This window comes from Castor canadensis, chromosome 1 (assembly GCF_047511655.1).
Source record: "Castor canadensis chromosome 1, mCasCan1.hap1v2, whole genome shotgun sequence".
NCBI classification, from domain to species: Eukaryota; Metazoa; Chordata; class Mammalia; order Rodentia; family Castoridae; genus Castor; species Castor canadensis.
Window position 1 is genome coordinate 143,477,640 of NC_133386.1, and position 23,732 is coordinate 143,501,371.

Genomic DNA, 23,732 nt, shown 5'->3' on the forward strand with positions numbered 1-23,732 from the left:
CTCCATCAAAATTATGAGCAGTAATAAAAACATCAGCAAAGTGACAGGATACAAAATCAACATAGCATTGTACACTCAAATGTTCAATCATCTGAAGTAAAAACAAGAAAACGATTCCATTTATGATAGTTACAAAAAATAAATCTAGGAATAAATTTAACCAATGCACAGAAAGATCTATACAATGAAAACTATAAAATGTTCATGGAAGAAATTTAAAAGGATAGAAAAATTGAATGGTATCATGGGCTACCAGATTAAATAAATTAATATTTTAAAATACCCACATTACCCAAAATGAACTGCAGATTAAGTGCAATTCCATCAATGTACCTGTAACATTTTTCACAAAAAAAGGTTAAAAAAAACACTAAAATTTACATGAAAACATCAAAAGTCCCAAATACCCAAAGTCATCTTGGTCAAAAAGAATTAAAAAAAAAAAAAGCAGAAGGCATTACGCTATATGACTTCAAAACATATTACAAATCTCTACTAGTCAGAAGAGCTTTGTATTGGCATAAACACAGACACAATGAGCAATAGAATAGAATGGAAAGGCTGAAATAAACCCATAATACAACCAATTCATTTTCAACGAAGGTACTAATTGGACACAGATTGGCCTTTTCAATAAATGGTGCTAGGATAATTGTGTATTCACATGCCAAAAAATGGAACTAGATATTAATCTATCACCAATTATACAAATCAACTCCAAATGAATTAGAAACTTGAATGTAAGACCTATAATTATGAAACTGCTAGAATAAAACAGGAGGAACAATTCAGGAAATTGGAATAAGCAAGGAGTTTTGGATAATAATCTAAAAGCACAAGAAACAAAAGCAACACTAGACAAAGGGGATGACATCAAACCAAAAACCTTCCTTACCACAAAGGAACACTCAACACAGTGCAAAGTCAACCTTCAGGAAATGGGAGAAAATGTTTTCAAACTATACATCTAACAATAAGTAAGGACTGCCAAAATCACAATAGAAAAAAATAGCCTAAATGAAAAAAATGGGCCATATATCAGCACACATTTCTCAAGAGAACACATACAAGTAACTAACAGATATCAGATAAAATGTTCTATTTTCCCTCATTACTATCAGGAAATTCAAATTAAAACACAATGAAGTATCATCTCACTCTAGTAACAATGGATATCATCAAAAAGGCTAAAGATAACAAGTCCTGACAAAGATTTGGAGAAAATGAAACCCTTGCATGCTATTAGTAGGGATGCAAATTAGTATAATCCTTTGGAAAAGGTTTCTCAAAAAGAAGCAAAACTAAATAATGTATAATCCATCAAACCTACTGCTGGGTATATATCCATAAGACATGAAACCAGTGTGTTAATGAGACCTTGGTGCTCCCAAATTTATTGAAGCAATACTCACAAAGGCCAAGAAATGGAAACAATCTAAGTATCAAAAAATGATTAATGGATAAAGGAAATGTGATATGTATACACAATGGAATAGTATTCACTCATAAAAAGAATGAAATCCCATCATTCCCAACAACATGGTTGAAACTAAAAATCATTATGGTAATTGAAATAACCCAGGCACAGAAAGACAAGCACTTCATGAGTCAACAATGAGTAGAATACGAGAAGTTGAGAGTGGAGTGGAGACCATCAGAGGCTGGAGAAAGTGTGGAGTAGGTGAGGCAAGGTTAACCTTTGGATATTACGTTACAGTTAGACAGGAGTAAGAATTTCTTTTGTGTTATTCCACAATAGGTCAACTGTAGATAATAATAATTTATTTTGTGTTTTAAAAAGCCAGAAAAATGGATTTTGAAAGTTTTCATTGTAAAAAATGATCAATATTTGAGATATTTAAATTGATTTAAACACCATTCAATAAATGCAAGTAGCAAAACATTACATGATACCCAGTTAGTATATTTATTTTTATTCTTTTATGTATCAGTTTAAAAATAAACAAAAAAAGAAAGAATATAGTGGTTCTGGAGATTTAAGACAAGTTCCACTACACTTTGTTTCACCTTGTGATTTCCTTTCTACCCCTTTACATGAGGTTATTAATATTTCCTATAGTTTCCAAGAAAATGTGATTTCATCAAACTTAAGACTGGTATGAGTTGTTTGAATCTGATTCTTTGGTTCTATATCTAATCAACATCTGTGAGTTTGATGTAGAAATATTGGGCCTTTTTCACTAAACTCTATGTGGCCTCACAACACTAAGTATCTAGGATGCAAGGTAGAATTTCCAATGAAGCATATTCCACATGTCTCCAGTCTTCATCTCTTCTCTCTGCCTCCACTCCTTCTCCCATAACCCTCACTCCATGAATACTGAATAGAAGTTTCTTTCAACACTTCTCCTTATATTATTCTTAAATATCTCAAACATTCTGGCCTAATGGCTAGAATCACATTCAGTTGTGAGTCAGTTTTCTGAGTTGCAGCTCCATCCCCAGACTCATTTTTTGAGTTTTTGGTGGAGATATCAGATTCAATTGAAGGTTGTTACTCATATGCCTCAAGTAAATTTTATTTATTTCATTTTTTAACCAGGTTTTGCCTTTATGTTCCAGTTCTGCATTGTTACTATTGTTGACATCTCCCATCTTACACCACACAGCACAGGTCTATTAACATTTTGCTATTAAATTTTAATCGTAAGAATCCAAGGTTCATCTAGTATTGGTATTTGTGAAACTCACATTCCTCTTTCATAAGATGCAGATAATTATAAAGTTCTCATAATTTTGAAATTAAAGCTCTATGACATAATATATATGAAGGCTATTACCTCATAAAATTTATATGTTTGATATTGGAAGTATTAGAAAAGTGATTTTTTATTACTTTGATCATGTTTACATGTAGTTTGCCTGATAAATAATATTTACCAATTCAAGAATGTAATTCAAATGTATAGACACTTTACTCATGATAAGCTTATAGTTTATATTATATAGAGACACATTTCTAATGTTGGTATGATTTTTAAAAATAAACCAGGTTTGCATCAAAAAGTGAAAAGTATATTGTAAAATAACTGGTATAATTAATATATCTCACAACCATTGAACCATATATAACATGATATTAAAATATATGCTTCACACTATCAGATAAGAATATAACTTTTGTCAGTATAATCATAATCAGTACCTATTTATATGTATTTCCTATTCAGAAATTCTATTTATTTATTATCCCTTAGTATCCTGTTACTCTTTCTCAATTTTTATTCCTTGCTATTACTGAAAACACACTTTATTATTTCTGTCTCATTTATTTCTCTTATTGACAAAAATCTAAATTGTATACTCCTTCTATTACCTGATTACGGGTTCTCCCTCTATATTAAAGTCAAGTAGAGCAGCCAGGCATATGCTTCCTTGTTTGGTAGGTTATATAGATTTCCTTCAAACTCCCTCCAAATTCTCTCCTCTAGCAGTTTTCAAGAACTATTTATTTTATCTTCAAAATTCTTCTTGGCATTAACTCAAGGAGAACTTCCCAGATTGTGATGACCTTTGTAGCCAAGTTCACTCCGGCTTCATTTGTATACACACTGGCACATTGACAAAAAACAAGATAATTACCTAATCAGCAGTATGACAGCAATAACAAGCAAGCAAAGACTTTTTTCCTAAAGTAACAGAACTGTCATGTAAATATGGAATAAAAATGATGGCAAGACTTCTGGAATTCAACACAAACATTCTAGAAAATGTGATCTGCTTCCCTGTAACATTGGCACATTGCTCAGGTGCTTTCCCAATGTTCTGGAGTTTCTATAGGCCTGCACTCTTTACTCTTTCCTATATAGTAGCACAGTGCCTAGATATGTAACTTCATCAGAAATGGTTCACTTGAGTTTAGATATTCTAACCATTCCAATCTGTAAGTGCATTCTTGGAATTCTAACTTCAAAGAGAAATTATATTTTTAAAAGTATATATATTATTTACTGATGAATTTTTTCCTATCAAATTAGAATTCTTGGATACAGCATTTTGTGATTGGTTCATGAATTTTATAGCAGAATATTCACCAGCACTTTCTCTGAGCTCATAGCTTGAATTTTGCATTTCCTCTCTCCCTCACTTTCTTGATCTGTGTTCTATGTGCAAATTCAATATCAAGGATTTATCTCATACTAAGAAATAATTTGATCACCCCTTCACATATCTGTTTGGTCTTCACTCCATAGGTAATTGGATTCAAGGTGAGAGGGAACAACAGGTAGACATTGGCTATAAAAATGTGAACATGGTAAGGTATAGTGAATCACCCCCGAATCAGTGAGTGAAGAAGTTGAAGAAGGTTGGAACTTAGGCTGTAACATATGTGTGATGTACACATACTGAAAGCTTTGTGGTGAGCATCTGCAGTTGACAGATTTAATACAGCATGGATAATCATGGTGTAATACACATAGATACAGAATATATCAAATCCCCCAATCAGCACAGCAGCTAAAAGACCATGGAGAACATTGATCTAGAGATTGCCACAGGATAATTTGGCCACAGACATATGGTCACAATAGGTGTGGTGAATGGGGTTGCCCCTGCAGTAGGGAAGACACTTGATCAGCAAAGTGGATGTTATAATGAGCAACACACTTTGAATAAAAGTGACCAGGCCAACCTTGGTAATTACAATGTTGGTGAGGATGGTGGAATAGCACAGAAGGTAGCAGATGGCCAGGTAGAAGTCCAGGTCCATGAGTACACCAGACTCCACGCCTGTAAGCATGTAGATAAAAAACATCTGCAGCAAGCAGGCAGTAAAGTCAATCTCCTTGAGACTGAACCAAAAGATGCATAGCATGCTGGGCATAATTGTATTGCACTGAGAAATATCTGTGATGGACAGCATGTCTAGGAAGTAACACATGGTCTGTGCAGTGCCTCCTCATGGCTGATGAGATAGATAAGCCCACAGTTCCCTGAGACAGCAACAATGTACATGAAGAAGAAATGGCAGGGAGATCCAGACTTGTGAAGATTCCAGTCCAGGAATCCCACTGATGACAAAGTATTTTGGTGTTAGAGGCTCCAGCCATTTGTCTCATGCATGGCGGCCAATTAGAAGACAGGTTACTCTCTGGCTCAATAAAAATGTCCTGTACAATCAAAGGGTAGTGACAGTGTTTACTTCTAGTGACAAAAGTGAAAACTATTTTTCACAGTATAAACAATTAATGTAGAAGAAAATTTCAATTTTGTATCCAAAATTATTTCTTTGACCTTATTGATGCTCCTAAGACTGTTCCTAAGTCAAAAGACAGCACTCACAGTGCAAGAATAGGGTCAGGCTCTAGTCTGGCTTGGCTTTATGCTGTGAACTCTGTTTATACATACCAGCTCACAATCTCTGGACAGTCACTAATGCTGAATTTTGATCCATCAACCAATTTCTAAATTATGGTTGTCTTTGAAGTAAGGTTAATTCTTTTAATTCTTCATATAATTTCTCTTCCTATAAGAAGTCCTTCCTAATGTGTCTACCTGCTTATTAGGCCATTAAATTATGTGAGAACCCACATATCAGGCAAAGTGCTTATGGAGTTTGGCTTGGTTATATATCAGTATAAACCTGGTGAATCTGGATTTTCCAAATCAGAATATAATAAGACAGGGCAAGGCAAAAATTAAATAGTAAGTTAAAACTTAATTGCATCACTGTGCATTTTGCATTATATCTCTGTTGCTGGTGAATGCAATGCTGTTTTAATACTTACATTTAAAAATGATGATACCTTTTAATTAACTCTCTTACTTTCTGTTAATTCAAATTTAGGTAGGCAATATGATATACATATATAATGCTTACATATGTAGGCATGCTTTAATATGTATCATGGTATTGGTGCACATAATGCATGTGATAACAATTTTCTCCTTATTTGTTGTATTATTTCATTCCTAAAATAACCTTGGACAATTATATTCAGTAGGATGGTATCCTTATTAATTTATTAATTAGGACTTTAAGGGCAGTTAATGTTCCATATTTCTTATCTATTCTGAGATCACGATCTCTCTGCTTTAAATCATGGCCTCTAGCATTGTTTTATCTTTTTTATAAAGAAAATTCTTCTTGCCTTATATTTTTAAAAATATTTCTTTAGCTAATGCTCATTTTAGGTTATTGAACTTGATTATTTATTTTCCAATGACATATTTCATTGCAATTTCACAATTATATTATATCATATTCAGCAACATTTTAATGTCCCCATATAACATCCTTCTCCTAATTTTTATTGCACTTTTCTCTTGCTCTCTCTAGCTGGATTTAGCTTAGATTTCTGTATAGATTTTTAAGTATTGTGTTTATTCAGTGGAAACTTTCCAAATGATCACATATAAATAATGTGAAATATTAAAAAGATAAATCAAAATCATCATGAAAACAGGGAAAAGATAGAACTCATTATTTTTAAAGAATTTTCTTCTATTTGAAATGCATTTAAGGATCCAAGATGGAGACTAGAAGGAGGAAGCAGACAGCATGAGCTCTGTAAATCAAAAATTTTTCTGAAATGCTGGAGCCACACTTGGCAGAAAAAAAAACAAGAAGCAAAACTCTGAAACCCTGACCAGCCTGTAAAAAGCTGTTCCATGCCACATTACACTGAAAAAACAGGAGGGCTCACGTGCTGCCAGACACCAGCTCCAAAAGTGCTTTGGAGATACAGACCAACAGATGAGCAAATAAGCAGCATGCAGTATTCCCACAGCTACCCCTGGGATAAACCAGCATAGCCCACTGGACAGACAGAGCCCTGCCTGATAAAAAGACAAAAAAAGTGGCTATTAAGCAAGGAACTGAAAGGACACACAGCAGAGGGGTCAGGAGGCACTTAGTGCACTGGAGAATGGAGGAAGAGCAAGGAGATGATCCCCATGGGAACTTTCGGTAAACAAAGCCTGGAAAGGCAGGTGGGATGACAGTAGGCAGGTGATGGGCCTCTGCTGAAATAGGTTAGATAGCGGTCCACAAAACTCATCTCCTGAACCAGTGAGCTACATCCAAAGTCAAACAACCACTACAAAAGATTCTTCAAGAAATTCTTCATAAAGAAAGTGAAAGGGAACAAAACTATGAAGAAAAGGCAACAAAGTAGAGAGAAACATTGATTCAGCTGCACACAATCAAACCCTTAAACAACAAAGACAACTAAATGACAGGGATCACCACATACCTATCAATACTAACACTGAAAATTAATGGACTTAATTCTCCCATCGAAATACACCATTTGGCAAACTGGATTAAAAAGGAATATTCAACAATCTGACGCATACAGGAGACCCATCTAATCAACAGAAAAAAGCACTAGCTGAGAGTGAAGGCTAGAAGAAGATTTACAAAGCCAATGGCCCCCCCAAAACAGGCAAGGTAGCAATACTAACCTCGGACAAAGTAGACTTCAAACTTACATTGATCAAATGAGATAAAAAAAGGACACTCCATACTAATAAAAGAGGAAATAACAATTATCAACCTATATGCGCCCAACGTCAATGCACCCAATTTCATCAAACATACTCTGAAGGACTTAAAAACATATATAGACTCCAACACAGTGGTAGTGGGTGACTTTAACACCCTCCAATGACCAATAGATAGGTCATCCAAACAAAAACTAAATAAATAAATTATAGAACTAAATCACACCATAGAACAAATGGACCTAGCTGATGTCTACTGAATATTTCATCCAACTTGTGCACAGTATACATTCTTCTTAGCAGCTCACATAACCTCCAAAATTGATCATATCTTAGGGCACAAAGCAAGCCTCAGCTAATATAATAAAATAAAAATAAATAATACCATGCATTCTATCTGATCTCAATGCATTAAAACTAGAACTCAACAACAAAAACAACAGTTAAAAAAATGAAAACTGTTGGAAGCTGAAGAATACATTGCTCAATGATGAATGGGTCATCGATGAAATGAAAGAGGAAATTAAAAGGTTCCTGGACTTAATGAAAATGAAAACACGACCTACTGGAACCTATGGGACACAGCAAAGGCAGTCCTAAGAGGAAAGTTTATAGCCATGAGTGTATATATTGAAAGGACAAAAGGATCTCAAATCAATGACTGAATACTACATCTCAAAGTTCTAGAAAAACAAGAACAAGCAAATCACAAAACAAACAGAAGGAGAAAAATAATAAAAATAAGGGCTGAAATCAATGAAAAAGAAACAAAAAAAATACAAGGAATCAATGAAACAAAAAAACTGTTTCTTTGAAAAATAAAGAAGATTGACAGACCCTTTGCAAGACAAAGACACTTCCAAAAAGTATTGGCCAATCTCCTTAATGAACACCAATGCAAAAATCCTCAGTAAAATAATGGCAAACTGAATCCAACAACACATCAGAAAGATCATTCATCACAGCCAAGTCGGCTTCATCACAGGGAGGCAGGGGTGGTTCACCAGATGCAAATCTATAAATGTAATACAGCACATTAATAGAAGCAAAGACAAAAACCACTTGATCATCTCAATAGATGCAGAAAAAGCCTTTGACAAGATCCAACACCACTTCATGATAAGAGCAATAAGAAGACTCGGAATAGAAGGAATGTATCTCAACATTGTAAAGGCTATATATGACAAACCTACAGCTAACATAATAATTAATGCTTAAAAACTGAAGCTATTTCCCCTAAAATCAGGAATGAGACAAGGGTACCCACTATCCCCACTCCTTCTCAACATAGTACTAGAATTTCTAGCCACAGTAATTAGGCAAGAAGAAGTAAATGGAATACAAATAAGTAAAGAAACTGTCAAAATATCCCTATTTGCAGATGATATGATCCTATACTTTAGGGAACCAAAAAACTCTACCCCAACACTCCTAGACACCATAAACTGCTATAGCAAAGTGGCAGGATACAAAATAAACTTAGAAAAATCATTATCTTTCTATACACCAATAACAAACAAACTGAGAAGGAATATATAGAAACAATTCTAGTCACAATAGCCTCAAAAAATGAAATACCTAGGAGTAAACTTAACAAAGAATGTGAATGACCTCTACAAGGAGAAATTCAAACCCAGGAAGAAATCAAGGAAAACTACAGAAGATGGAAAGATCTCCTGTGCTCATGGATTGGTAGAATCATATAGTAAAAATGGCTATACTACCAAAAGCAATGTACATGCTTAATGCGATTCCCATCAAAATCCCAATGACATTCATCAGAGATTAAAAAATCTGCCCTAAAGTTCATTTGAAAACACAAGAGACCGCAAATAGACAAGGCAATACTCAGCAAAAGGAGCAATGCTGGAGGTATTACAATACCTAACTTCAAACTACATTACAAAGCAATAGCAATAAAAACTGCGTGGTACTGGCACAAAAACAGACATGAAGACCAGTGGAACAGAATACAGGACCCGGATATGAATCCACACAACTATACCCACCTTATGTTTGACAAAGTTGCCAAAAATATATGATTGAGAAAAGACAGCCTCTTCAACAAATGTTTCTAGGAAAACATGTTATCCATCTGCAAGAAACTAAAACTAGTTCCATGTCTATCACCCTGTGCTAGTATCAACTCAAAATGGATCAAGGACCTTAATATCAGACCTGAAACTCTGAAGTTACGAAGGAGCAGGAAACACTCAGGAACTAAAAGGTTTAGGCAAGGATTTCCTCAATACAACCCCAGCAGCCCAGAAACTAAGAGAAAGGATAGATAAATGGGACTTCATAAAATTAAAAAGCTTCTGCACAACAAAAGAAATGGCCTCTAAACTGAAGAGACCACCCCCAGAGTGGGAGAAAATATTCACCAGCTATACATCAGACAAGGAACTGATAACCAGAATATACAGGGAACTAAAGAAATGAAACTCTCCTAAAATCAATGAACCAATTAAAAAATGGGCAACTGAACTTTATAGAACTTTCTCAAAAGAAGAAATTCAAATGGAAAAAGCACATGAAAAAATGCTCACCATCTTGCCACACTAAGATTCCACCTCACCCCTGTTGAATAGCCATCATCAAAAACACCACAAACAACATGTGTTAGTGAAGATGTGGGGGAAAAGGAACCCTAATCCACTGCTGGTGAGAATGCAAGCTGGTACAATACACTGTAAAAAAATTTGGAAACTTCTTAAAAATCTAAACATATACCTGCCATATGATCCAGCAATCCCACTCCTGGGGATATACTCAAAGGAATGCAACACAGATTACTCCAGAGGCACCTGCACACCCATGTTTATTGCAGTGCTATTCACAATAGCCAAGTTATGGAAACAACCAAGATGCCCCACTATTGATGAATGGATCAAGAAAATGTGGTATTTGTGCACTGTAGAATTCTACTCAGCCCTGAAGAAGAATGAAATCTTATCATTTGCAGGTAAATGGATGAAACTGGAGAACATCATTCTGAGCAAGGTCAACCAAGATTGGAAGACCAAAAATCATATGTTCTCCCTCATATGCCGACTTTAGATTTGGGCAAATGCAGCAATGTGGTTGGACTTGGATCACATGACAAGGGGAGAGCACATACGGGAGATATGGAAATAGATAGAAAACTCAAAACATGAAAGCTTTTGATGTCTCCACTCCAGAGGAGCTAATACAGAAACCTGAAAGCAACAGAGGTTATCATGAGAAGGGGATCAGTAACCAGGGTAAAGATCAGTTAGTGATGAATCAACATGGGTCATAATACGTGTACATGAAAGCAATGCTAGGAATATTTCTGGATAGGTATTCTTAATTCAACTAGCAAAAACACTTTGTCTTCCTTTTTATGCTTGTCTCTTTTCTTCAACAAAACTAGTGATAAAGGCTGAACAGGACCTGCCTGGAACTGAGGGGGAAAGGGGGAGAGGGTAGGAGAGGGAGGCTGGGGGGAGAAATGATCCAAACAATGTATGCACATGTGAATAAATGAATAAATTTTTACAAAGTAAAAAAATAAAATATCATACTGAATTTTTTTATTGATCTTTCTTGTGATGGTTCCATTTACTCCAAGCCATGTGTGAATCTTATATTACCAAAATAATATTATACAACATAAGAATTTAATTAAATTCCCTCATTTGTGCAAAAGGAGCAATGCTGGAGTTATCACAATACCTGACTTCAAACCATATTACAAAGCAGTACCAATAAAAACATCATGGTACTGGCACAAAAACAGACATGAAGACCTGTGGAACAGAATAGAGAACCCGCATATGAATCTACACAGCTATGCCCACCTTATTTTTGACAAAAGCACCAAAAGCATATGATGGAGAATAGAAAGCCTCTTCAACAAATGTTGCTGTGAAAAGTGGTTATCTGCCTGCAGAAAACTGAAACTAGAACTGTGTCTATCATCCTGTACTAGTATCAACCCAAAGTGGATCAAGTACCTTAATATCAGACCACAATTCTGAAGTTAGTACAAGAAAGAGTAGGGAATACTCTGGAACAATAGGTATAGGCAAGGACTTCCTCAGTAGCACTCCAGCAGCCCAGCAAATAAGAAAAAGGATGGACAAATGGGACTACATGCAGTTAAAAAATTTCTGCACAACAAAAGAAATGGTCTCTAAACTGAAAAGACCACCCGCAGAGTGGGAGAAAATATTCACTGGCTATACATCAGACAAAGGACTGACAACCAGAATATACAGGAAGCTCAAAAAAGTAAACTCCCCCAAAATCAATGAATCAATAAAGAAGTGGGCAACTGAACTAAGCAGATTTTTTTCAAAGGAAGAAATCCAAATGGCCAAAAAACACATGACAAATGCTCACCATCCCTGGCCATAAAGGAAATGCAAATTAAAATCACAAGGGTTCTACCTCACTCCTGTTAGAATAGCTGTCATCAAAAACACCCCCAACAACAAATGTTGGCGAGGATGCAGGGGTAAAAGGAACCTTCAGATATTGCTGGTGGGAATGTAAGCTAGTACAACCACCTTGGAAAACAATATGAGGCTTCTTAAAAAACTTAACATAGATCTGCCATATGATCTAGCAATACCACTTCTAGGGATATACCAAAAGGAATACAACTCAGGTTACTCCATAGGCACTTGTACACCCATGTTTATTGCAGTGCTATTCACAATACCCAAGTTACGGAAACAGCCAAGATGCCCCACTATGGACGAATGGATTAAGAAAATATGGTATTTACACACAATGGAATTTTACTCAGCCATGAAGAAGAATGAAATCTTGTCATTTGTAAGGAAATGGATGGAACTCGAGAGCATCTTAACTGAAGTTAGCCAGGTTCATAAGGCAAAAAATCATATGTTCTCCCTCATATGTGGACTTTAGACCTAAAACAAATGCAATAACATTATTGCACATGGGTCACAAGCTAAGGGAAGAACACACACAGGAAGAATAGGGAAAGGGAAGGAAACCTAAAACTTGAATGTGGTTAAGGTGCTCACTGTAGAGGAGCAAATATAGTAATCTTAAACTGGCAGAGGCCACTATGGGAAGGTGACTAGGAAGTAGTGAAGAGGTCTGATAAAGATGAACCAATGTGGGTTGCAATATTCATGTACTAAAACTAGCTAAAAGGCTATGTCTTATTATCTCTCATGCTTTCTCTTCAAGAAAATCAGACACAAGAGGGCAGAACAGGTTCTTCCTTGTGGTGATGGGGGGAAGAGGTGGCCAAACAATGTATACACATGTGAATAAATGTAAAAATGATACAATAAAATAAAAAAAGAAAAAACCAAAGGTACCAATTTACTCAAACCACTCTAAAATATCTTTCTTGTGATAATACTTCAAATCCTTTCTTCTAGCTATTTTGAAATATATGACATATTTTGGTTAACTATAACCCCATACTATACAATAAAAAAACCAGATTTTTTTTCCTATATTAGCCTATCTCTTATCCTGATCCCATCTTGCTTACTTTCCTCAGTCTCTGGTAACTGCCACTGTATTCCTAACTTTTAAGAGAAAACTTATTCTATTTTTCACATATGAATGCCATCATGCAGTATTTGTTCTTCTGTGCATGGCTTATTTCATTTGACATTTTGTCCTACAGGTTCATTAATGTTGCTACAGATTATGGGATTTCACCCTTCATAGCTAAGCCATATTCCACTTTTTATGTGTGCAATATTTTCTGTAGCTGTTCATCCATTGATGAACACTTCTGTCGATTCCATATCTAGGGTGCTGTTAATTGTAATGTAATAAGTGCAGGAGAGCAGATGTCTCTTTGACAGACCAATTTCACTTCCTTTAGTTATATCCAGTAATGGGTTTGCTGGGTAATATGGTTGTTTTCTTTTTAATTTTTTCAGGAGCCTCATACTGTTCTCCATACTGAATATACTATACCATAAAATATTTTCTAAAACTAATAATAAATGGCAAAATATCTAGAAAAACTGTTCACATAAGATTCAAACTTTGATACGCATCTGTGACAATATATGATATACTCAGCAAATTTCAATATAAAGTACACCATTATTTACCAGTCATTTGTCCTTACATTAAGTTCCCAGGTTTATTCATCCTGTAAGTGCAAGTTTCTTTTCTTTAATGCACTTTTCCTTTTTTAACATTACTTCCCTCACTCTCTTTTATTCTGTTTCTATGAAGTTGCCTTTTTTAAGGTCCATATCTGTGCTATCACAAAATATTGCTCTTTCTTTACTGTACTTATTGCACTTAGCTTATTGTCTTCCAGGATCATCAATGTTGTCATAAATGATACTACTTCCTCATTTTGTTTGGCTTTTGAGGTTTTTTTATGACATAAAAATTGTGTGTAGTTATGGGTTGTTGTGTAATATTTTGGCACATGTGTACATTGCACAATGGTCAGATCAGGGTAAGCTTTTCTATTTTCTCAAACATTTATCATTTCTTTGTTATGAAGCATGCAAAATACTTTCTCCAGCTTTCTTGAAATATACAGTAAATGATCACTACCTATGTAGCCATCCTACTACTGTATATTAGAATAACAGAACTTATTTCTTCTAACTGTAACTTAGTACCTATTGATGACCAATCTTTCTTTTTAAGACTGAATAATATTCTTCATGTATCTTTCTTTTTAAGACTGAATAATATTACTGACTGACAGACATTTACTGACAGACAGATGCTGAACAGGAGGAATGTAGACTTCTCCTTTATCTTAATTCATAACTGCACCTTTATTTCCATTTTCATGACAAGGGTTTTTGTTGGATAAATGTAATATGAATTGAATTAATGCATTTAAAGTGTAGATGACAATTTGTTCCACTTTGAAAAGTGGAAACCAAAAAACTGTAATACTTGACAAAATTAATGGAAGTTAAGTTCAAATTAAGGAAATTCAAAGTGAAGTTCTACCTTCATCACACCAAGAAATCCAATATAATAAAGACCCTCAATTCCAACTATGGTTAGGTTGTTCTATCCTACATCCACATATGGCCTGTTCTGCTGGACTTCTCATTACCTTGTACCTAGGCTTCAAGGATAACAGAAGTGACCATTATGAAAGGAGGTAACATAACTTACCATTGTTTTGAAGATTATTGGAGTACAGAGTTTTGGTATAACTTTTCTGAGGGAAAACTTGGTAATATAAATGAATTAAAATTAGTATTTTTAACTCCATATCTATTCATATCTGTGAATTTCTTCATAATATTAACTATGGCATTTGATGGTCTTTATGAAGTTATAGTACAGTGAAAATAAACTCAGTGTTCTAAGATAGAGAAATGCTTAAAGAAAAGTTTATAGCAATAAACTTGATTATTAAGCTAATCTTTGAACTCATGCTATAAAGAGTTATTGGTAAGAAAAATGCCATGAAATAGCCTATGAATTATGATCATAATTTTCAGAAAATTACATATACATATATGTAAATAAACATATCCCTAAAAGGAGGAATTTCTGACTATTAAAAGTATGTTACTTTTAAATGGCTTTATAATTACTTTTTTCTCTTTCAATTAATAAACATTTGCTATTTTGCACAATAATAAATGACTAAACATCCATGAAACCACACACATACACATCTTTGCTTTATTTGGAATTGTCTTAGCCAAGAATTTCCAACTTCTAGTACTTATGGTAAACCATCTGTGGCATGAGAATTACTTTCTGGTCTGCTCTCCTTTGGAGTCTGCTATGGTTATGGCATTTGTTGTTGTACCCAAATAAGTGAGGCTTTGTATCTGCTTCCCCAGGGCTCTGTAGTCTCTGATGGTCTCTTAAGCTCGGTTTCAGATTGAGACGTGGAACTCTTGAGTGAATAAGAAAATATGCGTTTCCTATGGAATCTCAGTTGGACTAAGCACTTCTGATCCACAGGCTATACGGTGAAGACGGCTGCCACCGCCATCACTTACATTCGTGGACCTTAACCCTGGCATGAGAAATTTCCACATTCCTTATTACCTGCAGCTTCTTTGTGGGTAAGGAATGATTTCTGCCTCCAGACATTCCAATCCTAGGTTTACTGTACAATAAAGTCTAGCATAATTTTAGTCTGTCTGTGTCACCACAGGAACCAGAGCCAAAACTGAGCTAGAAAGGATGTTGTTGGTAAGTCCTAGCCTGAAAAAATTAAGAAGAATTTGTCCATTCCATATTCAAAGCAAATATTGTATTTGTATGATGTATAGTCTCAGTGGCTAAAGATAAAGGTGAGATGCTCTCAAAATCTCTTAAGAATATAAAAAGTACTGTCCCATTTTATTCATTTTTCATTTCTTTTCCTTTTTCTTTTATTATTCATATATGCATACAAGGCTTGGTTCATTTCTCCCCCCTGCCCCCACCCCCTCCCTTACCACCCACTCCACCCCCTCCCTCTACCCCCCTCAATACCCAGCAGAAACTATTTTGCCCTTATTTCTAATTTTGTTGTAGAGAGAGTATAAGCAATAACAGGAAGGGACAAGGGTTTTTGCTGGTTGAGATAAGAATAGCTATACAGGGTATTTGCTGCTAATGCAGAGAAAAAGCATTAGACAACAATCCTAAGACCCCTTCAATCAATAAAAAATAAGTAGGTCCATACTTTTTTCTCCAAGTCACTAGGTTACCCTTTCTTATCCCCTTCCCTCTCTTCAATTCGTCATACAGCTTTCAGTCAGTCAATACAACCCAATTAACTGAGCATTTTTTTTAAATCCAGGTACTCTCCACATTCATAGCATAAAATCAGTGCCAATTTGGTCAATACACTAAAATAGTTTACAGGCCAGTAAAGGGATAGTGTAACTACTAATCGTTCCAGCACAGGTCTCTAGGTTATCATCATAATGAAAAATAGAGAAATGTTAGGGTAGCAGAGAGGAAGAAAGAATAATTTCAAATAATGCATCTGGTTCAGTTTAAGAGAGATTGTAGTATGCTTGCTTCACCAGAACTTAATGCATATGCATGTATTTATACTACCAACCCAAACCCAAACGTAAAACATTTCCAGCACATCATACTTTCACAGGGCCCCTCAATAAGGCCACTATTTTATTAATCAATAATGCCAGTTCTCCAAAAGGTTCATACCAATTTATGCTTCCACCAGCAACAGCTGAAGGTTTTATTTGTTGCACATATGGCCAAGAATTGGTGTTTTTAACCCTTTTTTATGTTAATAATTCTGCCTCTCAGTGGTGTCTCACTGTGGTTTAGTTAGCATGTCCCGATGGACTGATACCATAAACACATATTTTTAATTATTTTGTTTTTGAATTAGTATACAATAGTAATATGCAGAGTTTCAATATGATCATTCCATACACGTGTACAGAGCACTTTGGACAACTTCATCCCCTCCAGTATATTCATGTACCCACTGTTTCCTCTACCCTCTTCCAAGCATATATATCAAAAGTAACATATTTTGATCCTCCTCACTCCTCAACATCCTTTTCTTTCCCCCTGCCCCTTCCACTGATGCTCTCCTCAACAGTCCCCCTGTTACTATCATTCCTCCTCATCATTATTATTTTCATCACCATTATTTTAGGTCTAGATTTCACACATGAGTGAAAACATGCTATATTTGGCGTTTTGAACTTGTCATATCTCACTCAACATGATGATCTCCATTTCCTACAATTTCCCTTTAAATGACACAATTTCATTTTCCTTTATGGCTGAATGACATTTCATGACATACATCATGGCTTTGATATAGTATAGCCGAGTAATATTCCATGGTATATATTATATATGACGTCTATCATGAAGTATTATATATATTATGTCTGAGATATATGTGTATATGACATTATCTATTAATCAGTTGTTGACACCTGGCCTGATTCCAGTTTGGCTATTGTGAACAGAGCTATAATAAAGTGATGGTGCAGGTATTTCTCTTGCATATGATTTACACAGCTTTGGATATATGCCCAAGAGTGGTATGGTGGGGACATAAGGTAAGTCTACTTTTAGTTTTTGAAAAACCTCCATATTGGTTTCCATCATGGTTGCAGTAGTTTACATTCCCACCAACAGTGTACAAGGGTTCCTTTTTCCCCACAACATTGCCAGCATTTGTTAATGATGATGATTGGCAGTCTGACCTGTATGAGGTGGAATCACAGCATAGTTTGGATTTGCATTTCCTTTATGGCTAAAGATGTTAACATTTATGTATTTATAGCCACTTGTATATCTCTTTCTAAGAGCTGTGCATTCAATTCATTTGCCCATTTAATAATTGGATTATTGGTTCTTTTGCTGTTTACTTTTTTTAGCTCTTTGTATATTCTGGATAGTAATCATTTATCTATTGACTGTCTGGCAAAGATTTTCTCTTATTGTATGGATTGTCTCTTAATTCTGTTAATTGTTTCTTTTGATGTATAAACTCTTTAATTTGATGCAATCTCATTTGTCAATTGTTGCTCTCATTTCCTGGGAAATTGGAGTCCAATTCTAAAAATGATTACCTACACTTAAATCTTCCAGAATTTTCCCAATTTTTCCTATAGTAGCTTCAAAGTTTCATATATTAAATTAAGATCATTGATCCACTTGAAGTTGATTTTTTACAGTGTTAGAGATAGGGGTCTAGGTTTAGTCTTTTGCATGGAGATAGCAAGTTTTCCTGGCACCACTTGTTGAAGAGGCTGTCTTTTCTGTAGTATATGGTTTTGGCTCCTATGTTAAAGGTAAGAAGGCCTTAACATAGGGCTTTACTTCTGGGTCTTCTATTCTCTTCCATCAGCTTTTATCTGTTTTTGTGCCAGGTCCATGCTGTTTTTATTATTATGGCTCTGAGGTAAAATTTGGAGTCCAATATTGTGACACCTCCTATGTTGCTCTTTTTGCTCAGAATTGTTTTTTGCTATTCAGGGTCTTTCATGCTTCCATATGAAATTTAGGATTGATTTGTCTATGACACTGGTACTTTGATGGGCATTTATTGAATTTGTATCTACAAATTGAATTTATGAATTCACATTCTTTCTTCAAGTTTTATACTTGGTATTATAGAGGTCATGTTCCTCCTTTATTAAGTTTACACCTAGTTTTTTGTTTTGAGGCTGTTTTGAATGGGATTGTTTTCCTGATATTTATGCTTTTAGTTTATAACTCTTCTTCTAATAAAATTAGATATGAAAAGGGAAATATCACAACAGATACTAATGAAACTCAGAGGATCATGAAGTAATATGTTGAAGGCCAATGAAGCCTATATTCATACAATACTTCATATGATCTGTTCATTAGGTATTCTTTTTTCTGAACATCTGTCATTTATTATGACAGCCCATTTTTTCTATTGAATTTTCTAACATTTAGAGCTTGTAATAATTTTCTATTTGTTGAATGTAAACATTGTAAATGTTCTCAGTTTTTGTCTTGGTCTCTATTTTTCTTGTTTAGTATACTTGTCAAACTTAGAGCATCTGAAATTGGCATAATATTTTTATCTGAAAAGCAGTTCAATATACATTCTTTCAATTTTCCTCATAGTTTTTTATAAGGCAAAATTTGTTCACTAATCTATGATCCAATCCAAGATTATGAATTAAGATTATGAAACCGTGAGGCACCTCAGTAAAAAGGTTTTAAAAAGGAGCTTTTTGTGTGTGTCTTAAAAATATGGATAAGGCACAGACTCAAGAATGACATTCCATAAAGTTAAAGAGCTGATCTTCAAGATGTGGAAACTATGTGAATTGCAGTTGTCACAGATTTGTGTCCCTGAAAAATAAAACACAATATTCAAAAGACATGGAGTAAAAATAAAAGCGTCCTATTTTGTTATCATTACTAGTTACCCATATGTGGTTGAGTAGGCTCTTTATATGACTTTGTAATAGGCCTTATTTTCCAGTCCAGGAGATTTTGTTTTCATTTATTCACATTTGCATACAATGTTTGGGTCATTTCTCCCCTCTTCCTCCTGCCCCTTTCGTCTCTCCCCCATCCATTTGCTTTCAGGCAGAAACTGTTTTGTCCTTATCTTTGTTTTTTGAAGAGAGAGTATAAACAATAATAAGAAGGACAAAGGGTTTTTGCTAGTTGAGATAAAGATAGCTATATAGGGAGATTCCTTGCATTGCTTTCATGTACATATGTGTTACATTCCAAGTTGATTCTTCTCAAACTGATGTTTTCTCTAGTTCCTGGTCCCCTTCTCCTATTGGCCTCTGTCACTTTAAAGTCTCTGCATTAGGTCCTTTGCATTGAGGGCAACAAATACTATCATGTGTTTTGGGTTTCTCACCTATCCTCATACCTCCCTTGTGTGCTCGCACCTTATCATGTGACCAAAGTCCAATCCCCTTGCTGTATTTGCCCTTGATCTAAAGTCCACATATGAGGGAGAACATATGATTTTTGGTCTTCTGAGCCTGGCTAATCTTGCTCAAGATGATGTTCTCCAGTTCCATCCATTTACTTAAGAATGATAAGATTTCATTCTTCTTCATGGCTGAGTAGAATTCCTTTGTGTATAAATACCACATTTTCTTAATCCATTCGTCAGTAGTGGGTCATCTTGGATGTTTCCATAACTTGGCTATTGTGAATAGTGCTGCAATAAACATGGGTGTGCAAGTGTCTCTGGAGTAACCTGTGTCACATTCCTTTGGATATATCTCCAGGAGTGGTATTGCTGGATCATATGGCAGATCTGGCAGATCTATGTTCAGATTTTTAGGTAGCCTCCAAATTTTTTTCCAGAGTGGTTGTACTAGTTTGCATTCCCACCAGCAGTGTGTGAGGGTTCCTTTCCCCCACATCCTTGCCAACACCTGTTTTTGGTGGTGTTTCTAATGATGGCTATTCTAACAGGGGTGAGGTGGAGTCTTAGTGTGGTTTTGACTTGCATTTCCTTTATGGATAGAGATGGTAAGCATTTTCAGGAGATATTTTTTAGAGAACATGGCACCTGAAATTACAGGTACTACTTGGCTATTTAGAGATTACTATTCTTATACAATAGGAAGTAGAAAAATGAGGGACTCTACTTCAGCAATATTTGACTCAGATTGTTAGAAGATACAATTGTTGCTATATATATGCTATGGATAAAAATATGGAATATTTGACTATGCAAGGAAATCTAAACTAGCACTAGCTCTGGCCATGGGAGAGGGAGCTCTACAACAGGAGGTAGAAAAGAGAGATGGTCCTATCAGCTATAGCTTAGAAGTAACTATAGCCTTGTTTTTCTGTTTTGTCCCATTAATCTTCCTGATTCTCTCTCCCACATACTTCTCCTCTTCACTCACTTCTGGAGAAGTCATATTATGTGTACACCTAAGAAGAGGCTCAAAGGACAAGGAATTAAAGGTTGTTGTTCACAGCCACCTGAGTGAGCTTTGAAGCAGACCCTCCAGGCCCATCAAACATCAAAGACTTCAGCTGGTCCAACAGCTTAGTAGCAGTCTCTTCAGAAACACTGAGCTACACTACCTACTGTAGTAAGATTTTTGACCCTCAGAAAATATGTGAGATGATAAATGTTTTTGTTTTAAACTTCTAAATTCTGAGATACTTGATACTCAATAACTAATAATTCATTGTTTTATGTTACCTAACTATATATTATCAATTTTTGAAAAGGTAATATAATATGTCCATTAATTTTAAAAGTCCACCACAGAGTGGTCTTTCTTCCTACTACTGACTTCAATTCTCCAAGTTCCCTTCTTGGACAAAATGCTTAATAACTCTACTGATTTCAAGATTTTTCGTTTCTTAAAAAAGCTACATAGCATCATGCTATTGATATACAATTATTAATTTTATGTAGTACTCAGTTAAAAATTTGGCCAATAGTTAACAAATCACTAGGGTAGGATCATTATTTTGAATCACTTGAAATAATTCCAACATAATTGGTGTGAAAGAAATATTCATTAGAGTCAGGGGCTCATGCCTGTAATCCTAGCTACTTGGGAGGCAGAGATCAGGATTGCAGATCAAAGCCAACACCGGGCAAATAGTTTGTGAGACCCTCTCTCAAAAATACTAAACACAACAAAGAGTACTGATGGAGTGGCTCAAGTGGTAGAGCACCTACCTAGAGCAAGCATGAGACCCTGAGTTCAAACCCCAGTACTGCCAAAAAAAAAAAATAGAGAGAGAGAAATATTTGTTGTTGGATAGATAAAAGTTGTGAAGAGTTTTTCTGAATCAATAATTCAGATATGGTAGGTCATTAAAGGAGTGTTAGTTATCTTCTGAAATTAGAATATTAATGAAAATTAAGAGTTAACTCTACACAGACCACCTAGAAATATAGTCATCCTTCAACACAACTCTGTGGGAAATGGTTGCCTTTAAGTACTTCAAGGACTCTCCTTCTAAAGATTGGCGTTTGCCCCCCAAAATACCTTTACACTACCCTAGAATATAATGGAAAGGAAAGAATATACACTACTGATACTGCCCTTTTCCTCATCAATATCTTCCAGTGGTGTTCTTCCAATAGCCTATCTAAATGGCATTGAATTCTGACTGTAAACTCCACTGAACACCAATTAAAGCATTTATAAAGATGTCCCGTTATCATTAAGGTATCGAGGCTTTATTTGTCATATCATGCTTTATATTTTCTTCATAATCTGGGAACATGAATCCACTGGAAAGGCTGAAACAAAGACAACTTGTGTCAGTGAGCTATGCATCTGGTAGTCATCTGTGTGCCTTCCAGAAGTGAACCAAGCCAGTATAGGGAAGCAGAGACCAAAGAGCCACTTTAGAGGTAAGAACAATCTACTTGAAATAACAGGGATGTTCAAATTCAAGACTGGGATGGGGAGGATGATCTATAATGTTTGTGGTGATTTGTTTTCTACCGTGTGTGATTCCCCAGTGGCAACCCTCTGAAGATATTACTCTAAACACAGATAATAATCTATGGTTATTTTTAGTGGCTTTGGAGGGAGTTGATCAAGAGATAACAGATTCTATTGAGAGACAAACTTAACTAGTAACTAGATATGAAAGAACAAAGAATATTCTATTTTGTGGAAATAATTACAATTTAGAAATTCAAATGCATGGAACACCTGACCAAATGACTTTATATCTGCATGCCATAACAGATGAAGTAAGTGAATCTCTGACTTCCTTCCTGAGAGATGGAGAATCATGCTTAAATAGTGTACTATTGCTGAAGTACTAGTTATCCTCATCAACTTTGAACATAAAGAAGCTTAAAATGTATGGTACTTGTAACCACTTTACTGTGATTTACTCATCTTCAACCATCATAAAGTTTGTAACTTCTAAGGGAGCTAAGTGAGTTTATTGAACTAACAGGCAAACTTTCCTGATTAAGTGGACTAATGTGACATTTATTTTATTCCCAATCCTGCTTTATGGGGAAAAGAGAAAACTGGGATTTAAGGGACCTCTCTATCACTGTCAACAGAATTGGTGCTCAAATACTTATCATTTCTTATATGGCATGCTGAGAATGTTAAGGGACAGTGTAAAACATCTAGAAGATAAGGACATTGAGCACTATAAAATTATACTCGATCTCAATGAGATTAGGATTGAATCTACTGCAACCTTGAGAGAATCATATACTAAAGACTCTCCCCAGGATCCTGACTTAGTCACCAAATCAGACATTGAATTCTAATTGTGAACTTCACTATACACCAATTAAAGCATTTGGGAAGATGTCCCTTTATCATTATGATTTCCAGACATTTATCTTTTTTTAATCTGAAACCCAAATTTTATTTCTTTATTTCTTTTCAAACATGCCAACCAGAGCATCCCACAAGTCAACGAAAACAGCTCTTGTAGGAAAAAAAATCCCTAAGAGGGAATGGAGAAAACTAAATTTTGTGGTGCATTTTATCATTTGTTTGTTGTATTTTTACTCTTGTTGCACCACTCTTATACTACAGCTTGAACTTTATCTTGTCGTTACATCACATGCCTTATATTTTCCACAGAGTCTGAGAACATTAATCTACTGGAAACACAAATTGCATTTACTCGTGCCTGCTCACTGTGAAGAATTCAATGAAGCATTGCTAATGATATACACACCCTGAATATAAACTGCACCACAGGGAGACCATGAGTCCATTCTTCATCATCTACCCTCAATTGTCATCTTCAAATATGTTAGTCGCCATACTCTCAGCCTTATGGATTCAAATGACCTGAGTTTTTGATTAAATTGGCATGACAAATAGATGTCACTC

The 23,732-nt window shown here is 35.2% G+C and overlaps 1 protein-coding gene and 1 pseudogene across 1 annotated transcript in view; one reads left to right on the plus strand and one right to left on the minus strand.

Annotated features, from left to right (window-relative positions):
• Positions 1 to 4,150: 4,150 nt before the first annotated feature.
• LOC109680970 (olfactory receptor 52N2-like) lies at positions 4,151 to 15,427 on the minus strand (annotated as a pseudogene).
• A 194-nt stretch (positions 15,428 to 15,621) lies between these two features.
• LOC141425747 (olfactory receptor 52E8-like) overlaps positions 15,622 to 23,732 on the plus strand; it is a 31,511-nt gene continuing 23,400 nt past the window's right edge. The window contains 1 exon segment of the mRNA XM_074083277.1: positions 15,622 to 15,630. Within this exon segment, the coding sequence (XP_073939378.1) occupies positions 15,622 to 15,630 (9 nt within the window).